Consider the following 27,924-nt stretch of genomic DNA (forward strand, 5'->3'; position numbering starts at 1 on the left):
TCAAGAGATCCGTGGTTTGCAAGAGAGCATCAGATTATATTAGTCTATTTTCTTCAGAGTTCGAGATGGCTTACCATTTTGGTCCCTCTTTATGAACACGTTTGAATAGCTCATTGCAGCAGTCATAATACTTCAAAGATCTTCTCTGAAATTCACAAACAGCTATTTTTGGATCTCTGACATATCATTTGCCCTGTGTGTCATGCCTTCTGCTAAGCTTGCCAACCTTTGCAGCAAGATGTCTATATTGCGTGGTGGTGATTTCCAAGCTCTTTACATGTCAGAACTAAAACTGTGATTGGCAAATCTGAACAGCACCCTATACCGAGGAATGAGCAAGCCCCAACTTGGAGGGCACTGCTGTTGACTACCTGGCTGTCCTGACCCAACCACCTGTGCTGCAGCTGTTATTTTGTACCCTATTCATGTGATGGAGCAGCTCCAAGTCTAAACATCTTATGCTGAACATTCTATGCTGGCCGTCCTTGCCTGGGTTGTGCCTGAAGATCAGGGTGTTCAGCTGCCACAGGGTCATGGATGTGTAATGTGTGGCGGTAATGGCATGACCTCTGAAGAAGCAAAACAGCCCTTGTGTGCCAGGTGCACCTTGACTGGATCGTGGTTGATATATTCAGCTATACATCCCCTCAACCACCTCTCACCAAAATGACTAGGAGGAGGAACACCCAACAGAGGGAAAATTCAGAGACTCTGACCTCTGCCACAGAACTACTGGATATGAACATAAAACAACATGTTGGAAATGGAAGTCAGGGTAACAATCATCCAGGCAATGGCTAGTTTGGAGAAGGCCATTACTGGCAACATAGAATCTGTAAGGGTGGAAGTAAGAGCTAATCTGACAGAACTTAAAAATGCTGTCAACGAGATCTAATCTAATCTAAATACTCTAACAGCCAGGATAAGTGAGGCAGAAGATCAAATTAGTGATCTAGAAGACAAACTGATAGAAAAGAAGGATCAGGAGAAGGCCTGGGACAAACAGCTTAAAAGCCATGAAAACAGAATTAGGGAAATAAATGACACCATGAAACGTTCTAATGTCAGAATTATTGGGATCCCTGAGGGAGTGGAGAGAGAAGACTAGAAGATATAATTGAACAAATACTGGATGAAAATTTCCCTAATCTGGGGAATGGAACAAGTGTTTATGTCCCAGAGGCAGAGAGGATACTCCCTCCAAGATCAACGAGTTTAGAAAGACCTCTAGGCAATAATTGTGAAATTCATGAGTCATAAATTTGGAGAGGATGTCTTAAGGGCAGCTAAGGGGAAAAGATTCCTTTCATACAGAGGAAGGACCATCAGAATACGTCAGACGTATCCACAGAAACCTGGGAAGCCAGAAAGGGCTGGCAAGTCGTATTGAGGGCACTAAATGAGAAGAACATGCAGCCGAGAATACTTGATCCAGCAAGTCTGACATTCAGAATGGATGCAGAGATAAAGAGCTTCCAAGACCAGCAAGGCTTAAAAAATTATGTGACCACCAAGCCCGCACTACAAGAAATATTAAGGGAGGGGGTTATAAAAGAAGAAAGAACCCAGGAGTAACATAGAGCAGAAATTTGCAGAGACATTCTGTAGAAACAAGGACTTCACAGGCAACATGATGTCAATAAAAAGTTATCTTTCAATAATCACGTGAATGGCGTAAATGTTCCCATAAAGTGGTACAGGGTTGCAGACTGGATAAAACAACAGTATCCGTCCATATGCTGTCTACAAGAGATACACTTTGGACCTAAAGATATTGAAAGTGAAAGGATGGAGAACCATCTTTCATGCCAACAGGCCTCAAAAGAAAGCTGGAGTAGTGATTCTTGTATCAGATAAATTAGATTTTAAGCTAAAGACTGTAGTCAGAGATACAGAAGAAGACTATATCATTCTTAAAGAATCTATCCACCAAGAAGATCTAACAGTTGTAAATATTTATGTCCCCAGCATGGGAGCAGCCAACTACATAAGCCAACCGTTAACCAAAATAAAGAGTCATATTGATATGAAAACATTAATTATAGGGGATCATAACACACCACTCTCAGCAATAGACAGATAATCTAAGCAGAAAACCAATAAAGAAACAAGAGTTTTGGGGGTGCCTGGGTGGGCTCAGTGGGTTAAGCCGCTGCCTTTGGCTTGGGTCGTGATCCCAGGGTCCTGGGATCAAGCCCCACATCGGGTTCTCTGCTCGGCAGGGAGCCTGCTTCCTTCTCTCTCTCTCTCTGCCTGCCTCTCTGCCTGCTTCTGAACTCTCTCTGTCAAATAAGTAAATAAAATCTTTAAAAAAAGAGAAAAAAAAAAAAAAAGAAACAAGAGCTTTGAATGACATATTTGACCAGATGGGTCATAGATATATATAGAACATTCAGCTTAAAACAATACTCACTCTTCTTCAGCACACATGGAACTTTCTCCTAAATAGACCACATACTTGGTCACAAATCGAGGCTCAACCAATACCAAAAGATTTAGGTTATTCTTTGCATATTCTCAGACCACAATGCTTTAAAACTGGAACTCAACAACAAGGAAAAGTTTGAAAGGAATTCAAACACTTGGAAGCTAAAGACCATCCTGCTTAAGAATGTTTAGATCAACCAGAAAATCAAAGAAGAACTTAAACAATTCATGGAAACCAATGAGAATGAAGACACATCAGTCTAAAACCTATGGGTTACTGCAAAGACGGTCCTAAGAGGGAAATACATAACCATCCAAGCCTCACTCAAAAAAATTGAAAAAGAAATAGAAACGATCATCAGAAATTATTATCAGCAGTTATATGCCAATAAGTTAAGCAGCGTAGAAGAAGTGGATGCATTCCTGGAAACCTATAAACTTCCAAGACTGAAACAGGAAGAAATAGACAACCTGAATAGACCCATATCTAGTAAGGAGATTGAAGCAGTGATCAAAAAACTCGGAAAAAATAAGAGTCCAGAACCTGACGGATTCCCTGAGGAATTCTACCAAACATTCAAAGAAGAAATAATACCTATTATCCTGAAGCTGTTTCAAAAAATAGAAACAGAAGGAAAATTTCCAGACTCTTCCTATGAAGCCAGCATTACCCTGATTCCCAAACCAGGCAAAGATCCCATCAAAAAGGAGAATTTCAGACCAATATCACTTTTGAATATGGATGCCAAGATTCTCAACAAGATCCTAGCTAATGGGATCCAACAGTACATTAAAAAGATTATCCATTATGACCAGGTGGGATTTATCCCTGGGATTCAAGGGTGGTTTAACATTTGCCAATCAATCAATGTGATAGAACAAATCAGTAATAGAAGAGACAAGAACTATATGGTCCTCTCAATTGACGCAGAAAAAGTGTTTGACCAAATACAGCATTCATTCCTGATTAAAGCTCTTCAAAGTATAGGGATAGAGGGAACGTTTCTCAACTTCATAAAATCTATGAAAAACCCACAGCGAATATAATTTTCAATGGGGAAAAACTGACAGCCTTCCCATTGAGATCAGGAACACCACAAGGATGCCCACTCTTGCCACTGTTGTTCAACATAGTACTAAAAGTCCTAGTCAGCAATCAGACAACAACAACAACAAAAAAGGTATTTAAACTGGCAAAAAAGAAGTCAAACTCTCTTTGCAGATGACATGATACTTTATATGGAAAGTCCAAAAGACTCCACCCCCAAACTACTAGAACTCATACAGCAATTCAGTAATGTGGAAGGATATAAAATCAATGTGCAGAAATCAATTGCTTTCTTATACACTAACAATGAAAATATAGAAAGGGAAATTAGAGAATCGATTTCATTTATCATAACACCAAGAACCATAAGATACCTGGGAATAAACCTAACCAAAAAGGTAAAAGATCTGTACTCGAGGAACTACAGAACACTCATGAAAGAAATTGAAGAAGACACAAAAACATGGAAGAGCATTCCATGCTCATGAACTGGAAGAATAAACATTGTTAAAATGTCTATACTGCGCAGAGCAATCTATACTTTCAATGCCATCCCGATCAAAATTCCACTGGCCTTTTTCAGAGTGCTGGAACAAACAATCCTAAAATTTGTATGGAACCAGAAAAGACCCCGAATTGCCAAGGAAATGTTGAAAAAGAAAAACAAAGCTGGGGGCATCACATCGGCTGATTTCATGCTTTACTACAAAGGCTGTGATGACCAAGACAGCATGGTATTGACACAAAAGTAGACACACAGACCAGTGGAACAGAGTAGAGAGTCCAAGATATGGGCCCTCAACTCTCTGGTCAAATAATCTTCAACAAAGCAGGAAAAAATTTACAGTGGAAAATGGATGGTCTCTTCAATAAATGGTGCTGGGAAAATTGGACAGCTATGTATGGAAGAATGAAACTCAACCATTCTTTTTACACCATACACAAAGATAAACTTGAAATGGATAAAAGACCTCAACCTGAGGCAGGAATCTATCAAAATCCTAGAGGAGAACATAGGCAGTAACTTCTTCAACATTAGCCACAGCAACTTTTTTCAAGACATGTCTCCAAAGGCACAGGAAACAAAAGCGAAAATGAACTTTTAAGACTCCCTCAAGATAAAAAGCTTCTGCATGGTAGAGGAAACAGTCAACAGAACAAAGAGGTAACCCATGGAATGGGAGAAGATATTCACAAATGACACTACAGACAAAGGGCTGATATCCAAGATCTATAAAGAACTCCTCAAACTCAACACTCAAAAAACAGATAATCACGTCAAAAAAATGGGCAGAAGACATGAACAGACAATTCTCCAAAGAAGACATACAAATAGCTAATAGACACTTGAAGAAATGTTCATCATTAGCCATCAAGGAAATTCAAATCAAAACCACATTGAGGGCGCCTGGGTGGCTCAGTGGATTGGGCCGCTGCCTTCGACTCGGGTCATGATCTCGGGGTCCTGGGATCAAGTCCCGCATCGGGCTCTCTGCTCAGCAGGGAGACTGCTTCCCTCTCTCTCTCTCTGCCTGCTTCTCCATCTGCTTGTGATCTCTATCAGGTGAATAAATAAAATCTTTAAAAAAAACACAAAAAAACAAAACCACATTGAGATACCACCTTATCCCAGTTACAATGGCCAAAATTAACAGGACAGGAAACAACAAGTATTGGAGAGGATGTGGAGAAAGGGGAACACTCTTACATTGTTGGTGGGAATGAAGTTGGTGCAGCCACTATGGAAAACAGTGTGGAGATTACTCAAAAAATTAAAAATAGAGCTACCCTATGATTCTGCAATTGCACTACTGGGTATTTACCCCAAAGATACAGATATAGTGAAAAGAAGGGCCACCTGTACCCCAATGTTCATAGCAGTAGTGGCCACAATCGCCAAACTGTGGAAAGAGCCAAGATGCCCTTCAACAGACAAATGGATAAAGCAGATATGGTGTACAGACACGCACACACACACACACACACACACACACACACACAGGAGTATTACGCAGCCATCAGGATGAATACCCAACTTTTGTATCAACTTGGATTGGACTGGAAGAGATTATGCTGAGTGAAATAAGAGAAAGTTCATTATCATATGGTTTCACTTAAGGAGCATAAGGAATAATATGGAGGACATTAAGAGAAGGAAAGGAAAAGTGAGTTGGGGTAAATCGGAGGGGGAGACAAAGCATGAGAGACTGTGGACTCTGAGAAACAAACTGAGGGTTGTGGAGGGTGGTGGGGGGTGGAAAGAGTGAGCCTGGTGGTGGGCCTTAAGTAGGACACGTATCTCATGGAGCACTGGGTATGGTGCATAAACAATGAATCTAAGAACACTGAAAAAATAAAATTATATTTCAAAAAACCATTTTGAAAATTTTGGGAAATAGAAAAAAGTATAAAAAGGAAAACAAAGATCATTCCTAAACTCATTCATCCACTGATGACAATTTTGTTTATTTACTTGTGATACGTACTTAACATGTGTGTAAAATTTTTTTCCTTTCTAGTTGAGAATACAGTTTTGTACTTTTTCCCCCCCACTTAACCTTACCCACTTAGCATTTTCTCACATCATTTAGAACTATTTGTGTATCTTTTTAATGACTGGAAATTACCCATCATATGACCGTACCATAATTTAAGTGTTCTCTCATTGAACATTCAATTTTCAAATTTTAGCCATGTAAAAATATGATAACGTAACACAAATCTTTGCTAGCATTTTATCTATTTGTAATTCTGTGTATTTAAAAAAATTTTTTTAATTGAAGTGTAGTTGCCATTTGCTCATATTTTAGATTCTTTTCTCTTTTTAGGAAAATATTTTACTTATTTATTCATGAGAGAGAATGGCAAAGGCAGACAGAGCAGGGAACCCGATGTGGGACTCTGTCCCAGGACCCTGGGATCATGACAAAGGCAGGTGCTTAACCAACTGAGCCACCCAGGCACCCTTTAGATTACTTTCTTAGGTTGGGACGCCTGGGTGGCTCAGTTTGTTAAGCGGCTGCCTTCGGCTCAGGTCATGATCCCAGCGTCCTGGGATCGAGTCCCACAACGGGCTCCTTGCTTGGCGGGGAGCCTGCTTATCCCTCTGCCTCTGCCTGCCACTCTGTCTGCCTGTGCTTGCTCTCGCTTCTCTCTCTATGACAAATAAATAAATAAAATCTTTAAAAAAAAAAAAAAAGATTACTTTCTTAGGCTAGTTTCCTAGACAGGGATTGACCATGTCAAATAACGTAATTACTTTTCAGTTTAGTAAGTGAAGGAGAATGCCTGTGTCGATGGACCCTTGCTAGCATTGCTACTATGATTTTTTTAATACGCTAATTTAATATTTTAAAAAGTAACTCAACAACTTTAATTTACATGATTTTTTCTTCTAGTACTTCTAAGTCAAAAGAGTCTTTTTTTTTTTTAAGGATTTTATTTATTTATTTGACAGAGATCACAAGTTGGCAGAGAGGCAGGGAGAGAGGAGGAAGCTGGCTCACCAGCTCGGTGGGGGGGGGGGCCTCGGTCCTGGGATCGAGCCCCGCATTTAGCAGAGAGCCCAATGCGGGGCTCGATCCCAGGACCCCGAGATCACAACCTGAGCCAAAGTCAGAGACTTTAACCCACTGAGCCACCCAGGCGCCCCCCAAGAGTCTTTAAAAACTCCAGTTTTAGGGTGCCTGGGTGGCTCAGTGGGTTAAGCCACTGCCTTCGGCTCAGGTCATGATCTCAGGGTCCTGGGATCGAGTCCTGCATCGGGCTCTCTGCTCAGCAGGGAGCCTGCTTCCTCCTCTCTCTCTCTGCCTGCCTCTCTGCCTACTTGTGATGTCTCTCTGTCAAATAAATAAAATCTTAAAAAAAAAAACAACAAAAAAACTCCAGTTTTAAATTTATAATTTAACATCTGCTGCCCTGGTGGCTGGTCTCTTACTTTGGGGGTGGGACTGTTACCATGGGAATTTGGGAAAAGAGGCCTGAGAAGGGAACCAGTGTTACTGAGTGATCAGTGTATGGCAAGTCATACCAGCTCCTAACAGGTCATATCAAACATTTAGCCCCAAATTTGTCTCTAGCAACAGCATTAGAAATATTGTTTTGACCCTGATCTTCGGTATGCTGGTGACTATGGTTTCATTTTTGAGTAAAAGATTTGAGATGTGCTTTAGAAAATCTTAAGACTTATTGTGGTAGTCCTTTGTGGACCTGTCATTACATTTATCTAACCGGTTCTTCTTAAATTAACTTGTATTTTAAACCTATCACACCTGTTAATAATAATAATAATAAATAATAATAATAATAATGTACTCAGACTTTAAATAATTTTCATTTTTTATTGCCAATTTATTAATTTTGTTCTTTTCATTTTCTTCTTTTTCCTTTATAGTTATTTGAAAATTAGTTTTATACCTAGTGAGATTTCCATCCTGGTCTATACTCTTTCCATTCTTCCATCTCCTCACCTAGATGAAGTGGAAATGTCTCGAATTGAAGCTGTTGTACCGCATTGTGACCTAAATGACCTGAATGGTTTAGCTACATCTGTTTTAAGATGGATTCATTATGATCGCAAATACCTGGATAATACCACTGGGAAACAACTGAGACTGCTTCAAAAACTAGATCACTATGGTCTTCAGAGATTACGAAAATTCAACAATTTGAATCTATTATGGGAAGAACTTAAATCTTTAAAAGGAGACTGGTTTGCCGAGTCACTTCTTGAAGAAACAGTTGCTACTTTACAGCGCTTGATGGATGAAATTAATTACAAAAATGTTGCAGAGATTGCAACTTTTATTTCTAGAACTAACTACCTTAGTACTTTGCTACTGGATAGGATTGCCTCAGTGGTCGTTCAGCAAATTGAAAAGGTGATAATGAGTTTTAAATAGTTGTCAACTTCTAAAAGCATAAATGTTTATCATAAGTACTTTGAGAACTTAATTAGAATTGGAATTTTATTAGCTTTTTTTTTTTTTTTTAAAGATCTTGTTTATTTGAGAGAGCGCATGCGAACTGGAGCAGTGATGGGTGGGGTAAGGGCAGAGGGAGAGGGACTAGCAGACTCTCTGCTGAGCAGGGAGCCCAACACTGGGCTGGATCCCAGGACTCTGAGATCATGCATGACCTGAGCTGAGGGCAGATACTTAACTGACTGAGCTACCCAGGCACCCCTGGAATTTGAATTTTAAAAGTTAAGTTCTAGTATCTGGTTCAGCAGTTTGTTTCTCCTCTGAAGTTTTTTTCCTCCAGTGTAGATCTGGGGAGTATTGCAGTCATCTTTTGGTTCACTACAATATTTTAAAGACTGTAGTCAAAACTCATTGTCTAGAAAGAAATGCTTAAAACAATACTAATTGTTTTAAGAAAATGAAGAATGAATTTTGTTTTCTTTTTTCTTATTTTCTACAATCCTATGATGTTACTTTTACTATTTAAGAATGACTACATTCAAAAGTGTGAGATAAGTGTGAAGAATGAGGGAAGGGGCACCTGGGTGGCTCAGTGGGTTAAAGCCTCTGTCTTCAGCTTAGGCCATGATCCCAGGGTCCTGGGATCTAGCTCTGAATCAGGCTCTCTGCCCAGCAGGGAGCCTGTTTCCCCGCTCTCTGCCTGCCTCTCTGCCTACTTGTGATTTCTGTCAAATAAATAAATAAAATCTTAAAAAAAAAAAAAAAAAGAATGAGGGAAATGTAGGGTGTGCACTGACTTCCGTATTCTTTTTTTTTTTTTTTTAAGATTTTATTTATTTATTTGACAGACAGAGATCACAAGCAGGCAGAGAGGCAGGCAGAGAGAGAGAGAGAGAGAGGGAAGCAGGCTTCCTGCGGAGCAGGGAGCCTGATGCAGGGCTCCATCCCAGGACCCTGAGATCATGAACCGGGCCAAAGGCAGCAGCCCAAACCACTGAGCCACCCAGGCGCCCCTGACTTCCGTATTCTTAAATTGTCAGTGTGTCTTCTTACAAATTTATTTCTGGAACTTATTTGTAAATTGTTGCCTTTTGGATTATGTGAGAAGCAGCTCACTTAAAAAAATCTATATCAGGATAAGGCTTTTACTTAGGAGACAGTATTTCTCCCAAAATAAAATAAAAATCTGTCTTATTTGTTCAGCATAGTACCTGGCAGTCAATAAGTTTTATTTGAGTGAGTGAATAATGATATTTTAAAAATGAATGAATGAAAGAAAAATGATTATAAACTAACTTCCTTAATTACATTATATGATGAGTCTATAAAATGGACTGATAACCACAGAATTCTGTTTCCTGTTCATTTTAATGTCTAATGAATTCTGCAACAGGATTTTACACCTAACAAAATTAATTTGCAGATTATCTGATTAATTTTTTCTGCACTGATAACTTAGAGGTACTAGAAACTACTGGTGATACTAAGAAGATTATAAAAATCGGAAAAAGTAGTAAGTAGTGATGCATTTATCATTTTACTCTAGGCAAGTTAAAAAACGATTTCTACCCACAATAAAAATTAGGTTAAATTTTTGTTTCATTTTACTGAAGTTTAAACTATAACTTTTTGTTGTGTTTATACAGATCCACCCTTTTGTGATCCTTGGTATTATTCTTCCATTTAGCATCATGAACTATGATCCACCTCAAAATGATGAATTTTTCAGGATTTGCATTCAATACCTGAATTCTTACTTAAGTAGGTATATTGTTTGATAATATATTGAGTAAGTATGTTGGAGGATACTATTGCCACTGTGGTAAGAAATATTTCTCATTTAAGGGGTAACCATAATAGCTGTGAGTTCTAGACCTAAAAAAAGTTTGTTATCCATTTTTTTTTAAGATCTTATTTACTTATTTGTCAGAGAGAGAGAGAGAGCGAGAGCACACAAGCAGACAGAGTGGCAGGCAGAAGCAGAGAGAGAAGCAGGCTCCCTGCTGAGCAAGAAGCCCGATGCCGGACTTAATCCCAGGGCCCTGGGATCATGACCTGAGCTGAAGGCAGCAGCTTAACTGACTGAGCCACCCAGGCGTCCCAATTTATCCATTTTTATTATGAAAAATATAAAGCTTAAAGAAGAAATGGAAAAAATCAAAGAGTGCCTATATTCTCACTGGGCAGATTTAGTAATTGTTAACATTTTACCATTATTTGCTTTACTGTTTGTTTCTCTTGCTCTCTTATTTTTTTGGAACCATTTCACAGTAAGTTGAAGGCATCATGACCTTTCACCCCTAATTGCTCAGGCATACGTCTCCTAAGAATCATGACCTCTTCTATCACCACAACACTACTATGACACCTAAGAAAATTAATAGTCCCTAATATCTAATATACAGTCCATGTTTAAATCTCCCTTATTAGTCTCAAAATACCTCTTAGGGTGGTTATTTTGGGCCCAACATCCACTCATTGCATTAGGTTGATACCTCTTTAGTCTCTTATAATCTAGATTTTTTTTTTTTATTCCTTTCCCCTGCCATTGACTGGCAATGTGATATGACAGCCATGTCTGATACTACTTTGTGAATAGACAAGTAAAATGGGTTGCTGTGATAGGTTTATATTTAGTCATGAATGGGCGTAGTCCTGTTTGGCGTTCATATATACCTCTTTTTTTTTTTTTTTAAGATTTTATTTATTTATTTGACAGAGATCACAAATAGACAGAGAGAGAGGAGGAAGCAGGCTTCCGCTGAGCAGAGAGCCCGATGTGGGACTCGATCCCAGGACCCTGGGATCATGACCCGAGCCGAAGGCAGAGGCCTTAACCCACTGAACCACCTAGGCGCCCCCATATATACCTCTTTTTAAGTAACACAATTATGTAGAAAGAGCAGACTTTAAACTGAAGCTTATTGTGCTTTCCTGGTTGTTCAGTCTTGTGCCAATAGCCAGAAGGAAGTGAAAGCACATCCTTTAAAAAAAAAAAAAAATAAATAGTTTGGGGCGCCTTGGTGGCTCAGTGGGTTAAAGCCTCTGCCTTCAGCTCAGGGCATGATCCCAGGGTCCTGGGATCAAGCCCCGCATCGGGCTCTCTGCTCAGCAAGGAGCCTGCTTCCTCCTTTCTCTCTCTGCCTGCCTCTCTGCCTGCTTGTGGTCTCTGTCTGTCAAATAAATAAATAAAATCCTCTAAAAAATTTTAAAAAAATAAATAAATAGTTTAAGAGAAGAAAGTTTGAGAAATACAGCTTTATTATTTTTTTTAAAGACTTACTAAGAGAATGGAAAATGCTTGGAGACCTTTATAAGTAAAATTTTAAATAATGGCATAATATTTTTATTTTGAATAATTATTAGATTTGACAGGTCACTATTTTTTTAAATTAAATTTATTTATTTTTAAAAATAAACCTATAATGTATTTTTATCCCCAGGGGCTGTGACTCTCCAGGTTTACACATTTCACAGCACTCATCATAGCACATGCCCTCCCCAATGTCCATATCCCCACCACCCTGTCCCGTCCCCCACTCCCACCAGCAACCCTCAGTCTGTTTTTTGAGATTGAGTCTTTTATGGTTTGTCTCCCTCCCAATCCCACCTTCTTTCATTTTTTCTTTTCCTACCCCCAGTCCCCCCACATTGCATTTCCACTTCTTCATATCAGGAAGATCATATGATAGTTGTCTTTCTCCGATTGACTTATTTCGCTAAGCATAATACCCTCTAGTTCCATCCACTTTGTCACAAATGGCAAGATTTCATTTCTTTTGATGGCTGCATAGTATTCCATTGTGTATATATACCATATCTTCTTTATCCATTCATCTGTTGATGTACATCTAGGTTCTTTCCATAGTTTGGCTATTGTGGACATTGCTGCTATAAAAATTCGGATGCACGTGCCCCTTCGGAGCACCATGTTTGTATCTTTAGGATATATACCCAGTAGTGCAATCGCTGGGTCATAGGGTAGCTCTATCTTCAGGTTTTTGAGGAACGTCCACACGGTTTTCCAGAGTGGTTGCACCAGCTTGCATTCCCACCAACAGTATAGGAGGGTTCCCCTTTCTCTGCATCCTCGCCAGCATCTGTCATTTCTTGACTTGTTAATTTTAGCCATTCTGACTGGTGTGAGGTGGTATCTCATTGTGGTTTTGATTTGTATATCACTGATGCCAAGTGATTTGGAGCATTTTTTCATGTGTCTGTTGACCATCTGGATGTCTTCTTTGCAGAAATGTCTGTTCACGTCCTCTGCCCATTTCTTGATTGGATTATTTGTTCTTTGGGTGTTGAGTTTGCTAAGTTCTTTATAGATTTTGGACATTAGTCCTTTATCTGATATTTGCAAATATCTTCTCCCATTCTGTCAGTTGTCTTTTGGTTTTGTTAACTGTTTCCTTTGCTGTGCAAAAGCTTTTGATCTTGATGAAATCCCAATAGTTCATTTTTGCCCTTGCTTCTGTTGTCTTTGGCGAAGTTCCTAGGAAGAAGTTGCTGCGGTTGAGGTCGAAGAGGTTGCTGCCTGTGTTTTCCTCAAGGATTTTGATGGATTCCTTTCTCACATTGAGGTCCTTCATCCATTTTGAGTCTATTTTCATGTATGGTGTAAGGAAATAGTCCAATTTCATTTTTCTGCATGTGGCTGTCCAATTTTCCCAGCACCATTTGTTGAAGAGGCTGTCTTTTTTCCAATGGACATTCTTTCCTGCTTTGTTAAAAATTAGTTGACCATAGAGTTGAGGGTCTATTTCTGGGCTCTCTATTCTGTTCCACTGATCTATGTGTCTGTTTTTGTGCCAGTACCATGCTGTCTTGATGATGACAGCTTTGTAATAGAGCTTGAAGTCCGGAATTGTGATGCCACCAACTTTGGCTTTTCTTTTTCAATATTCCTTTGGCTATTTGAGGTCTTTTCTGGTTCCATATAAATTTTAGGATTGTTTGTTCTATTTCTTTGAAAAAAAAATGATTGGGATTTTGATAGGGATTGCATTAAATGTGTAGATTGCTTTAGGTAGCATAGACATTTTCACAATATTTGTTCTTCTAATCCAGGAGCATGGAACATTTTTCCATTTCTTTGTGTCTTCTTCGATTTCTTTCATGAGTACTTTATAGTTTTCTGAGTATAGATTCTTTGCCTCTTTGGTTAGGTTTATTCCTAGGTATCTTTTGGTTTTGGGTGCAATTTTAAATGGGATTAACTCCTTAATTTCTCTTTCTTCTGTCTTGTTGTTAGTGTAAAGAAATGCAACTGATTTCTGTGCATTGACTTCATATCCTGACACTTTACTGAATTCCTTTACAAGTTCTAGCAGTTTTGGAGTGGAGCCTTTTGGGTTTTCCACATATAGTATCCTATCATCTGCAAAGAGTGATAGTTTGACTTCTTCTTTGCCAATTTGGATGCCTTTAATTTCTTTTTGTTGTCTGATTGCTAAGGCGAGGCCTTCTAGTACTATGTTGAACAGCAGTGGTGATAACGGACATCCCTGCCGTGTTTCTAACCTTAGCGGAAAAGCTTTCAGTTTTTCTCCGTTGAGAATGATATTTGCAGTGGGTTTTTCATGGCTTTGATAATATTGAGGTATGTGCCCTCTATCCCTACACTTTGAAGAGTTTTAATCAGGAAGGGATGCTGCACTTTGTCAAATGCTTTTTCAGCATCTATTAAGAGTATCATATGGTTCTTATTCTTTCTTTTGTTAATGTATTGTATCACATTGATTGATTTGCAGATGATTTGCAGATGTTGAACCAACCTTGCAGCCCTGGAATAAATCCCACTTGGTCATGGTGAATAATCTTTTTAATGTACTGTTGGATCCTATTGGCCAGTATTTTGGTGAAAATTTTTGCATCTGTGTTCATCAAGGATATTGGTCTGTAGTTCTCTTTTTCGATGGGATCCTTGTCTGATTTTGGGATCAAGGTGATACTGGCCTCATAAAATGACTTTGGAAGTTTTCCTTCTATTTCTATTTTTTGGAACAGTTTCAGGAGAATAGGAATTAATTCTTCCTTAGATGTGTGGTAGAATTCTCCTGGGAAGCTGTCTGGCCCTGGGCTTTTGTTTGTTTGGAGATTTTTGATGACTGTTTCAGTCTCCTTACTGGTTATGGGTCTGTTCAGGTTTTCTGTTTCTTCCTGGTTTGGTTGTGGTAGTTTTTATGTCTCTAGAAATGTATCCATTTATTCCAGATTGTTGAATTTGTTGGCGTAGAGTTGCTCATAATATGTTCTTATAATTGTTTGTGTTGGTTGTGATCTCTCCTCTTTCATTCACAATTTTATTTATTTGGGTCCTTTCTCTTTTCTTTTTGATAAGTCTGGCTAGTGGTTTGTCAATCTTACTAATTCTTTCAAAGAACCAGCTCCTAGTTTCATTGATTTGTTCTATTGTTTTTTAGTTTCTATTTCATTGATTTCTGCTCTGATCTTTATGATTTCTCTTCTCCTGCTGGGTTTAGGCTTTCTTTGTTGTTCTTTCTCTAGCTCCTTTAGGTGTAGGGTTAGGTTGTGTATTTGACACCTTTCTTGTTTCTTGAGAAAGGCTTGTACCATTATATATTTCCCTCTCAGGACTGCCTTTGTTGTGTCCCACAGATTTTGAACCGTTGTGTTTTCATTATCATTTGTTTCCATGAATTTTTCAATTCTTCTTTGATTTCCTGGTTGGCCCATTCATTTTTTTGAAGGATGCTGTTTAGTCTCCATGTATTTGGGTTCTTTCCAAATTTCCCCTTGTGATTGAGTTCTAGCTTCAGAGCATTATGGTCTGAAAATATGCAGGGAATGATCCCAATCTTTTGATACTGGTTGAGACCTGATTTATGTCCCAGGATGTGATCTATTCTGGAGAATGTTCCATGTGCACTAGAGAAGAATGTATATTCTGTTGCTTTGGGATGGAATGTTCTGAATATATTTGTGATGTCCATCTGGTCCAGTGTGTCATTTAAGGCCTTTATTTCTTATATCTTTTGCTTAGATGATCTGTCCATTTCAGTGAAGGGAGTGTTAAAGTCCCCTACTATTATTGTATTATTGTCAGTGTATTTCTTTGATTTTGTTATTAATTGGTTTATATAGTTGGCTCCTCCCACGTTAGGGGCATAGATATTTAAAATTATTAGGTCTTCTTGTTGGACAGACCCTTTGAGTATGATATAGTATCCTTCTTCATCTCTTATTATAGCCTTTGGCTTAAAATCTAATTGATCTGATATAAGGATTGCCACCCCAGCTTTCTTCTGATGTTCATGAGCATGGTACATTGTTTTCCACCCCCTCACTTTAAATTTGGAAGTGTCTTTGGGTCTAAAATGAATTTCTTGTAGGCAGCATATTTTGATGGGTTTTGTTTTTTTATTCATTTTGATACCCTGTGTCTTTTGATTGGGGCAGTTAGCCCATTAAAATTCAGGGTAACTATTTCCTGTAGAGCTGGTTTGGTGTTTGCAAATTCTTTCAGTTTTTGTTTGTCCTGGAAGCTTTTTATCTCTCCTTCTATTTTCTTTTTTTTTTTTTTTATTAAGATTTTATTTATTTATTTGACAGAGAGAAATCACAAGTAGATGGAGAGGCAGGCAGAGAGAGAGAGAGAGAGGGAAGCAGGCTCCCTGCTGAGCAGAGAGCCCGATGCGGGACTCGATCTCAGGACCCCAAGATCATGACCTGAGCCGAAGGCAGTGGCTTAACCCACTGAGCCACCCAGGCGCCCCTCTCCTTCTATTTTCAATGATAGCCTAGTTGGATATAGTATTCTTGGCTGCATGTTTTTCTCGTTTAATGCTCTGAATATATCATGCCAGTTCTTTCTGGCCTGTCAGGTCTCTGTGAATAGGTCCACTGACAATTTAATGTTTTTACTGACAGGTCACTATTAACCTCATTTGTGATTTGATCTTGATTTATGAAATAAACTCAGCAAAAATCTGAAAGCAAAGATGTAATGTCTTTTTTGTCCTTTCTAAGTATATCGCTCTCAGTAGGAACCCTTTCCTTCTCATCAGAAATGTCTCTTGGGTGAGGAAAATCTGCTGAATAACCTCAAAGTGCCTTTGCTGTTGGGTGACAGATAAGGGAGGAGGTGCTCTTGGAAACCTGAGCTTCGTATGCATCTACACTCAACCTGGATATTTGAGATTCCTAACAGCAATACAGAATAGTAGTCCAGGCTCCGGAGCTGGGCTCTCAGGGTTAAACCTCACTGTCTGCTTGCTAACCATGTGACTGTAGGCAAGTCATTTAACTTCTCTGTGCCTCTGTACATATATTTACAAAGGGGAGATAATAATTGTTTCTACTGTATATTGAAATGAGATTTCAATGCGTTAATATATGTAAAGTGCTTAGAATGATACCTAACACATTCTGAGCACCTGTGATATTGTTATCATCAATACATAGAGACTTGGACCACTTAACCACATATACTACTGACCTTTTTGTTTTGAATTCTTTCTCTTTACAAAGCCAATTTTTAAAACTTTTTAATGGAAGTCAAATAATAGTATAGGAATATTTACATATCCTTAGCACATAGTATGAATTTACAGAAATTGAATCGCCCAAGGAATTAGTACCCAGGTGAAGAAACAGCATTACCACAGTGTCTTCTCTCCTGTCCCCCTTTCCTTACTCTGCTCCCCTGCAAAGGTAAGCACTTCACCACTATCCTGACTGGTAACTGTATAGATTAGCTTTGTCAAGGCTGTGTTTGTATCAGTTTTTTAAAACCTGGGTTGACCTGAATAAAGTGTGTGCCTATGTATATGTGAGGTGGCTGTACATTATAATTTTTTTTATCTTAATTTTGTTTCAGATGTGTTGAATCCTCTCATGTTAGTGTTTCTTGGTTATTCTTTGGCCATTCTTGGGTATTTTCCAGAAGATCTGCTGAAGGCAATTTTTAACATCAAATTCTTAGCCAAAATGGATTCTCAACTTGAAAGTGTGTATCTACATTTTTTTTTAATTTTTATTTTTTATAAGGATTTTATTTATTCATTTTAGAGAGAGAGAGAAAGCACAAGCAGAGGGAGGGGCAGAGAGAGAGGGAGAAGGAGAAGGCTCCCCGCTGAGCAGGGAGCCTGATGTGAGGTTCCATCCCAGGACCCTGGGATCTGACCTGAGCTGAAGGCAGTATCTACAATTTATTAAACTATTACCTATACTTTATATTCAGATTTCATCTCTATCTAAACTAAAGCATTTAAATGTAAATATGTATTTTTTAATGAAAGTATTTCCTACTTTCTGGAGAAAATTTGGAAAACAGAAAAGTATAAAACAGGAAATAAAAGCTAACTCATAATTTTACTACCAAGTGAAACTACCAGTTTTTTTTTCTTTTTTTAAAGATTATTTATTTATTTATTTGGCAGAGAGAGATCACAAGTAGGCAGATAGGTAGGCAGAGAGAGAGAGAGGGAAGCAGGCTCCTTGCTGAGCAGAGAGCCCGATGCGGGACTCAATCCCAGGACCCTGAGATCATGACCTGAGCTGAAGGCAGCAGCTTAACCCACTGAGCCACTCAGGTGCCCCGAAACTACCAGTTTTAATAATATTTTAGAGTATATCTTTCTTTCTGTCTCCCTCCTATTCTTATGTATATGTTTATATATCTATATGTATTTTAAAACAAAGTTTGGATTATTAGTATATTCATTTTTCTATGTTGCCTCTTGTCATTAAACTATATTTTGAACAATTTTGTGTGCCATTAAATATTTTCTGATGTCATGATTGTTTTAGTATCTGTATAATCTGCTATGATAGGTATGTAATAACATTTATTATCTTGTAAGTCATTTCCAATTCATCATTATAAATAATGATTATTATACATAAATCATTGACCTCATCTTTGTTTCTTTAGGATAGAAACCTAAATGTGGAATATTAGGTCAATGAAAATTCTTTGGTAGTATTTTTCAAAATGTAGTTGTCATATTCATGATTAGTGAAAACGACATAGAAGTTGGTCCTAATCATGCCACTGAATAATTTAAAAAATATAAAGCATGTGTGTGCAAATGAAATGATTTTATAATATGAGGGAAAAAATACTAACAAACAATGGGGATAAATGAATGTGAAAAAATGGATTGCCTTTGTTACGTCCCACCTGTCAAAATCCATTAATATTTTGTTTTTGATTTCAGTTTTATGTTCATCTCTAAATATGAGGGTCCAGTTACGTCTTATGGAATTAAATAGAGCAGTCTGCTTGGAGTGCCCTGAGTATCAGATTCCATGGTTTCATGACCGCTCCTGTCAACAGCAGTATAATAAAGGTTTGAGTTGTCTTTGGGTCAAACAGCAAATTTTAATTCCAAGGTGAATTCATAAGTAGCAGCATTTTGTTAAGCCCAACCATGACACCAGAGTTAACGAGAATGCCATGACCTGTTTGATAGAACCATTTTATAGGTGAGATTTATGTTATAAGACTTTCTTAATATTTAGGATACTAAACCTCTCTGGTAGAGAGCACAGAAATTGTATCGTTCTGAATTAAATGTCATTGCATATGGTATTATATCTAAGCTCTTGTTGAAAATATTAATCTTGATTTTTTGGTTAGTACAGTTCGGTTGATTTTCATGTGAAACTGATTAACTTATTTTAAGTGCACTAATTATTTTTATTTTCTTAAAGATATTGGCAGCTTGAGTGGAGCACAGCAGCAGATTTATAAAATGTTAGCAGAAGTGCTGGGAGGACCCAATTGTGTAAAAGCCTCAGTTCTTACACCTTATTACCACAGAATAGGTGAGTGTGTGTTAGGTTATCAGGTACTCTCAGAAGACTAAACTAATTAAAGTACAATCACCTCATCAAATGGAAATCTCCAAACAGACTAAAATAGAAAGAAGAGTATAGTGATTCCCATGGGCCAGCTTTGATAACCATCAGCATTTTGTTTTAAAAAAATAATTTTTTTTTTTAAAACCAGTCTTTCCCAATTCTAAATAAAACCCCGATTCAGATTCACTGAACAGTTCTAGATCTTCAGGTTGTATTATCTACCTGGATGAAGACTTGTGCCCAACTCTAAACTCATTGACTTTCTCAGTTATCTAGTTGTAGAGGGCATTTTGATTTGTCAGGAGGACATAAAGTTAGTAGACTAGCTGATAAATTGGATGGCAACATAAGATTTTTTTTAAAAAATAGCTAAGTTCAAGTGGTGAACTTAAAGATGAAATTTTAAGAGAATTAACATAAACTTTGTAAATTTAGATTTAGAAAACATCTTGCATACATACAAGTTGTTATATAGAATTATAAGTCTGATTGGGGTGTCTGGGTGGCTCAGTAGGTTAAAGCCTCTGCCTTCTGCTCAGGTCATAATCACAGGATCCTGGGATCGAGCCCCACATTGGGCTCTCTGCTCAGCAGGGAGGCCTGCTTCCTTGTCTCTCTGCCTGCCTCTCTGTCTACTTGTGATCTCTGTCTGTCAGATGTCAAATAAATAAGTAAAACTTAAAAAAAAAAAGAATTATTCGCCTGATATTAACTAATTCTATAAATGATTGTCAAAAATCAAATACTATTTTAAACTGTTATTAATAATAAGAATGTTCTTCAGACATGTCTTAGTATTGTATTCTTTTTTGAGGGTTGCATTTTGTGAGAGACAGTGACAAATGGGACCTGGAAAGAGTCTAGAAATCCTGTCTTAGAACTAGAGAGGACGGGGACTGCACAGATTTAAATTCCTTAGCGAGTTCTTCAACCTTGGAACCTTATTAGTTTCTTCATCTGTAAATGGGGATAATAACGCCCTCTTAACAGGGTTAACTGATTTATTGTATGAAAAACATTTAGCACGGCCCTTGGAACATAGTGAGTGCTCAAATATAATATAATGTTTAATCTGAATGTTTAAACTGAAATGTTTAATCTGAAACCAGGAAAAGTTGTGGTGAGCATAACTTAAAATATTTGAAGGATTGTTATGTGAAAGAAGAAAAAGATATCTATTTTGAGGATAAAAATACTTTAAAAATATTTTATATATTATTATATTTTAAATATAAATACTTTTAAAAATATTTTAAGTCAATAAAAGAATTTTATGAAAGTTTTGTCAAAATCTGAAATAATGGGGTGCCTTGTGAAGAAGAAATGTTTGGGCAGAAGCTGGATTATCAGACTGAGTGTTCAGAAGACTGAACCAAATTCATCATTTGTACTCTCATCTTGCACTACAAAACCCATTTTCTCAGTTGTTTGGTTTTATTTTAGGCTTACATTTGCCTATGAGTGACAAAAATCCACAAGTAAAGGAACTTAACCAGTTTATTTCCTTCTTTCACGTGCATAGGGTATCCAGGGCTGGGATGCCAGCTCCACAAATCTTAAAAGATCAAGATCCTTCTATTTTATTTTATTTTTTAAAGATTTTATTTATTTGTCAGAGAGAGAGTGCAAGAATGCACACAAGCCCAGAGAGGGGCAGGCAGAGGGAGATGGAGAAGCAGGCTCCCTACTGAGGAGGGAGCCTGATGTGGGGCTGGATCCCAGGACTGTGGGATCATGACCTGAGCGAAAGACAGACACTTAACCAACTGAGCCACCCAGGCGTCCAAGATCCATCTATTTTATTCTAAACTACAACCTCAATATGTAGCTTCCATTTTATGGTCCAAAATGGCTCCTTCTGCTTTAGCCAACATATCAACAATCTAAGCAGAAGGTGGAGGGAGGGAAGGAAAAGGAAGGTTGTGCCTCTGAGCTCCGCTCCTTGAAGTTGCACATACCATTTTTAAATTATACCCTATGGTCACACTTGGCTGTGAATGAGTTTAGGAAATGTTTTCATTCTGGGTGGCCATGTACCCAGCTAAGAATAGAGATCTTCCTTGACTTATCATGGGGTTGTAAGTTGAAAATATTTTAAGTCAAAATGCATTTAGGGGCACCTGGGTGATTCAGTCAGTTAAATGTCCAACTCTTGATTTTGTCTCAGGTCATGTTCTCAGTGTTGTGAGATCGAGCCCCTCCTGGGGCTCTGTGCTGGGTGGGGAGTCTGCTTGAGATCCTTACTCACCCCCTTCTCTCTGCCCTACTCCATCCTCCACTTGTACTGTCTCTTGCACACACAACCTCTCTAAAAAAAGGAAAAAGAAAAAAAATGCCTTTCATGCACTTAACATGCTGAACTTCGTAGCTTAGACTAGCCTTCTTAAATGTGCCCAGAACACTCACATTAGCCTATAGTTGGGCAAAACCATCTAACACAAAGCTTGTTTTACAATAAGGTGTTGAATATCTCATGTAGTTTATCAAAAACTTTACTGAAAATGAAAAACAAAATCATTCTGTTTCTCCTCACTATTGCTGCAGAGCACCAAAGAGATCCAAATTCAAAATCTGAAGTATGGTTTCTATATTGAATGCATATCACTTTTGTACCATTGTAAAGTTGAAAAATCATAGGTTGGGGACCATCTGTGTACTGTTAATTTGTACTACTTAAACTATATCTGTATTTTAAAATATACTCCTGTAAAAATAATACTCACAGAAGGAAATGTACTACAATATGAATATGAAAATGATCTGTAATTCCATCTTGTAATTTAAAATTATTGAGCTTCGACTTTGTGACAGGCACTGTAGCAGCTCTTTATTCCTGTTACTTCATTTTATTATTTTTGATTTGCTTTTGTTAATGTTTCTTTCAAACCATAAATAGTCATATCTATATAAAACATTTGGAAAATACAGAAAAGAAAAAAAAATCACGCCTTACAAGTCGTGCATAACGTAATTAGTAGTGAAACCAGGATTATTCTATCCCAAGACCATTGTATTTCCAATTCATATTTGTACCTCCTGTTGTCAAGAGGCTTATTTTAATGTGAAATGTATATAAATCATTAAAAGAAGATTTAATTGGTAATATTTATATATAAGGATATAGCATAATTAAGACAACGTAATAGTATGATTAATAACTATGGATTAGAAGCAGTGCTTAAGGTTTAAAAAAACAGCACTCGCTCGGGCGCCTGGGTGGCTCAGTGGTTAAGCCGCTGCCTTCGGCTCAGGTCATGATCTCAGGTTTCTGGGATCGAGTCCCGCATCGGGCTCTCTGCTCGGCAGGGAGCCTGCTTCCCTCTCTCTCTCTGCCTGCCTCTCCATCTACTTGTGATTTCTCTCTGTCAAATAAATAAATAAATAAAATCTTTAAAAAAAAAAAAAAAAAACAGCACTCGCTTAAAAAAAAAAAAAATCACAGTATACCTACTCACAGAAAAACCAGAAAGCACAGATAACAAAAAAAGAGAAATTACCATGATACAACCATTGTTTACTTTTGCTGTCTTTTTGTAACTGACTTCTTTAAAACCAAAAATGGCTTATTCTATAATGTTTGTAGCTATGTTTATATATTGCAGATATTTTTCTGTAGCCAAATATATACATTATTTTTAGTGACTGCATACATATTTTGTTGAATTGAGTAAGTCATGGTTTATTTAATCCTTAGGGTTTTTTGTTGGGACATGCATCTGTTAAACAGTGCTGCAATTTTATATAATAACAGCAATAGCAAATGATATACCTACATATTTTTATTATGTTTAAGGTGTTTTATACATAATAAATTTATTATGCCCCTACCAGGTACATAAATTATTCTATTTCATAGATAAGAAAATTGAGGCTGAGACATTATTCTTTGCCCAAGGTTTTATCTGGCAAATGGTGGAGCCAGTATTTGAGCTAGGCATTCTAACTCCAAAATTCATTCTCTCAGTGAGAGAACTATATTTCTTGTTTGATAATTATCTGGAAGCTGCTTCAGTGCCCCAGTTTCCCTTATATATAAAAAGCAGATAATCAAACCTACTTTTTTCTTTTCATCTGTTGTTTCTTTTTTCATTTGTCCTTTCTTTTTCTCTTGGTTTAAATACTTTTACAATTGTTTTTATTGCAGAAAAATCTCAAACAAACACAGAAAATAGAACAGTATGATGAACCCCCATTCAGCACTCACTCACCACAGTCCCACCTGATCCTTTTCAAGCAAATCACACATATCATCTTAAAATGTGTATCTGAAAAGATAAATGACTTCAGTACCATCATTGTCACCCCTACCACCATTCATAATAAGTTCTTAATGTCACGTAGCTTGTCAGTGTTCGAATGTCTCAGTTGTCTTTTATATGTTTCATTTTACTGTTTATTTGTTAAAATTGGGATCCAGACATCATATTTGGTTGATAGGCCTTTGTAACTTCTCCCTTTCTCTTTTCCCCTTCCTATTTATTTATTGAAAAAAAAATTTTTTTTTCACATTCTAGACTTCTCACTTATACCTCTGTTGTATCTCTTAACCTGCTCCTGCATCCCTTATTTTCCTGGAAGTCACTTCCTAGATCTAGTGCCTTGAATAGATTCAGGTTAAATTCAGGTTAGAATTTTTTGTCTGTTTATTTTGCCCAGATGATTTCATAGGTGGTATGTACTTCTTATTGCATCCTATCAGAAGACACATCGTGTTGGTTGTCTTTTGTTTTATTAAAGATTCATCATCGGGGCGCCTGGGTGGCTCAGTGGGTTAAGCCGCTGCCTTCGTCTCAGGTCATGATCTCAGGGTCCTGGGATCAAGTCCCGCATCGGGCTCTGTGCTCAGCAGGGAGCCTGCTTCCTCCTCTCTTTCTGCCTGCCTCTCTGTCTACTTGTGATCTCTGTCTGTCAAATAAATAAAATCTTTAAAAAAAAAAAAAAAGATTCATCATCTCATCCATTAGAAAGTTCTATGAGTTTTTCATGTACAGATTTTATCAGTCTAATTATTGTCTAAATTGATTACTCATTAGGGGTGATAAAGTAGTGATATTCAACAGCTACCATTTCTTCTGGATTAGCTGGAATTTGTCTAAAGAGACTTTTTCCCTGTATCAGCTATTTAGTTACTCTTATGTATAGTTCATACAGGAATCTTTGTTTGAATCTTTGCCCTTACTAGTTTTCAGATGACTAGGTTTAGCTTCCTCCAAATGCTACCAAGAGATTTAAGAGGATTAAAATAAAACTCTTAATGTGACTTGGCCTATACCACACTAAATATAACTCCATGCTAAATATAGTTTAGTAATACTTGCTGGTTGATTTTTATTGATTGATTTTCAAAGAGAGGTGCCATTGGACCACATCTTATAAAACAAGTTGATTAGGGAGGTGTACATCATTTTTCCATATGTGTGTGTATATACATGTATAGTGCTATATGTGTACAAATTAAAATGTATCTTAAACTTTTACCTGTAAGAATTTACTTAATTCATATTGTTGATTCCTGTACTTACAGATTTTGAGTGTATCTTGGATAAAAGAAAAAAAGCTCTTCCATATGGAAGCCACAGTATAACTTTGGGGAGTCTGCCAGAAAAGCACTGGGAATCAAATACCCAAATAACTGGATCAAGATTGCCACCAGGAGCTGAAAGGTAACTTACTTCTTAGTTTCAGATTTTGTTAGTTAAATGTTAAGTTTGGCATAATTTAATGAACTTGGTTATCAAGGATCGATTGCAGGAGAATCTGCTCCTCATTTATCTCCTGCATTCTGCCTCTGTGCCTTTGCTTTTCTTTGCCTTCACCCTTTATGTCTGTCCTTTGCTTTCTAGTTCCTGGCCATGTCTCTAAAGTGCTGAGCTTCTCGTTATCCTCACTGGAAGCAAATAGTATCTTCTTTGGAGCTCTGCTACCTCTCCACTTACCCAGTAGCACTTAACCTCTTCCTACACTGTACTGCAGTGACTTAAGATGTATCACATATTGTTAGACTGTAAGCTGTCTCTTTAGGTTTGGATCCTCACAGTGCCTTCCGTATGGTAGTTGCATAATAAATATATATTGGACAAGGAAACGAATGAAAGCATGGAGATTTTCATTGTAATTTGGTGTAAATTCTAATGAATAAGCTTACTTTTATCAATTACTAATCAATTAAAAATCAATTACTAATTTATTTTTTTTAAGATTTTATTCATTTGACAGACAGAGATCACAAGTAGGCAGAGAGGCAGGCAGAGAGAGAGGAAGGGAAGCAGGCTCCTGACCCTGAGATCATGATCTGAGCTGAAGGCAGAGGATTTAACCCACTGAGCCACCCAGGCACCCCCATCAATTACTAATTTAAGTAGAAAAATAGCATATTCATTTGTATTCATTTGGCTTTTGTTAATTTGTAAAGATGCAACTTTGTACCTAAAAGGCTTATAATTATTGTTTCTCATTTTGATTCAGAAGTAAATTTTTTTTTATCTTCTGTAGGATTTCTCTGGAATTTTTGGATTCAAGAGCTTTTTGTAGAAACATGCCTCACTTAAAAGGAAAATCCGCTATGCAGAAACGACAGTTGGAAATTTTGGGCTATCGTGTAATTCAGGTATGAAATACTCATGTAATTCAGTCTCTAAAAAACCCAGAAAACTGGCTGTACATGTGTTTCCTTTTTTAAAAATTGGAGTATAAATTAACATACCGTGTTTATGCATTTCACCTACACAGCATAATGGTTCAAGAGTACTCTACATTACTCAGTGTTCGCCATGATTAAATATAGTGATCATCTCTCATCAAACATTTTTTTTTTTTTAAGATTTTATTTATTTATTTGACAGAGAGAGATCACAAGCAGGCAGAGAGGCAGGCAGAGAGAGAGAGAGAGAGAGGAGGAAGCAGGCTCCCTGCTGAGCAGAGAGCCCGATGCCGGACTCGATCCCAGGACTCTGAGATCATGACCTGAGCCGAAGGCAGCGGCTTAACCCACTGAGCCACCCAGGCGCCCCTCTCATCAAACATTTTTTCAGTCTTATGGACTATATTCTCTGTGCTCTATTTTCATCTCTGTGACTTATTATTTAGCAAGTGGAACTTTGTACCTCTTAATCCCCTTATCTATTTCCCCCTCCCACCCCCTGCTGGACGGCCATGGTCTGTTTTCTGTATTAAGAGTCTGTTTTTTGGTCTCTCTTTGTCTTTGTTCATTTGTTTTGTTTCTTAATCACATATGAGTGAAATCACATGGTATTTGTCTTTCTCTGTCTGACTTATTTAGCTTAGCATTATACTGTCTAGGTCCATCCAGTATATGTTCCCTTTTAACGTGAAAGTTCTAGAATTACTTTTTTTTTTTTAAGATTTTATTTATTTGGGGACGCCTGGGTGGCTCAGTTGGTTAAGCAGCTGCCTTCGGCTCAGGTCATGATCCCAGCGTCCTGGGATCGAGTCCCACATCGGGCTCCTTGCTCTGCAGGGAGCCTGCTTCTCCCTCTGACTCTGCCTTCCACTCTGTCTGCCTGTGCTCGCTCTCGCTCTCTCTCTCTCTCTCTCTCTGACAAATAAATAAATAAAAAATCTTTAAAAAATAAAAAAAAAATAAAAAAATAAAAAAAAAGATTTTATTTATTTGTTTGACAGAGAGGGATCACAAGTAGGCAGAGAGGCAGACAGAGAGAGAGGAGGAAGCCGGCTCCCTGCCAAGCAGAGAGCCTGATGTGGGACTTGATCCCAGAACCCTGAGATCATGACCTGAGCCAAAGGAAGAGGCTTACCCCACTGAGCCACCCAGGCACCCTCGAATTACCTTTCTTAAATATTAAAAAAATGTTATATTAAAATGTCTCTGAAACAGAACATCCTTCATTTTTTCTTGAATGGTAAATAAAAATCATTTTATTGTCTTTGGAAGATCTATTTTTTTTTTTTATTTATCTTATGAGAGAGGCACTATGCAGATGGGTAGAGATACAAGAGAAAAAGGCTGGTTTATGTGTGTTGGAAAGGTACATAGGAAAAATGGTCTGCTGTTGGTATTGTAGGAATAGGAGGATAAAAGCTGGGAGGAAGAAGTAGGTGTCTGGGCTTTATCAGGAAGAAGGATCAACTCGGCTTCTAAAAATGGCTTATGCTTTTGTAAACTAATTTCGCAGGTTCCTACAGCTCGGCTTAGTGGTGCTTACAAGTCTTTCCTGATGTCTCTTTGTTGTTGCTTTGGCATATTTTACAGATCCCGCACTTTGAATGGAACTCTATGGCACTGTCAACAAAGGAAGCTCGGATGGACTACCTGAGAGAATGTATATTTGGGGAAGGCAAATCATGACTGTAGTTTTTATTTCAAATTAGTGATGATGGTGTGTCCCAGCTGAACTTATTTTCAATTATGTTTCCTGACTCAATGAAAAACTAATAGTTCAGAGTTGATGGATTTCAAGGTCAGCTGAATACCTATTAAAATAAACAAACAGGGGCACGTGGGTGGCTCAGCTGGTTAAGCAGCTGCCTTCAGCTCCGGTCATGATCCTGGAGCCCCAGGATTGAGTCCCACATCAGGCTCCCTGCTCAGCGGGGAGTCTTCTTCTCCCTCTGACTTTGCCCCCTCATGTTCTGTCTCTCTCATTCTCTCTTTCAAATAAATAAATAAAATCTTTTAAAAAACTTAAAATCAACATTTTCCTTTTTCTAATATTTCTT

At 37.7% G+C, this 27,924-nt stretch overlaps 1 protein-coding gene across 1 annotated transcript in view; it reads left to right on the forward strand.

Annotated features, from left to right (window-relative positions):
• FASTKD1 (FAST kinase domains 1) overlaps positions 1 to 27,895 on the forward strand; it is a 55,028-nt gene extending 27,133 nt beyond the window's left edge. Inside the window, exons 8-15 of the mRNA XM_082689197.1 lie at positions 7,869 to 8,355; positions 10,044 to 10,158; positions 17,240 to 17,368; positions 18,582 to 18,713; positions 19,078 to 19,191; positions 24,752 to 24,890; positions 25,720 to 25,834; positions 27,458 to 27,895. Of these exons, the coding sequence (XP_082545323.1) occupies positions 7,869 to 8,355; positions 10,044 to 10,158; positions 17,240 to 17,368; positions 18,582 to 18,713; positions 19,078 to 19,191; positions 24,752 to 24,890; positions 25,720 to 25,834; positions 27,458 to 27,553 (1,327 nt within the window). The 3' untranslated portion in view covers positions 27,554 to 27,895. The remainder of the gene's footprint in view (positions 1 to 7,868; positions 8,356 to 10,043; positions 10,159 to 17,239; positions 17,369 to 18,581; positions 18,714 to 19,077; positions 19,192 to 24,751; positions 24,891 to 25,719; positions 25,835 to 27,457) is intronic.
• The last annotated feature ends 29 nt before the right edge of the window (positions 27,896 to 27,924 follow it).

Source organism: Mustela nivalis (genome assembly GCF_964662115.1).
Source record: "Mustela nivalis genome assembly, chromosome: 11".
In the NCBI taxonomy this organism is placed as follows: Eukaryota; Metazoa; Chordata; class Mammalia; order Carnivora; family Mustelidae; genus Mustela; species Mustela nivalis.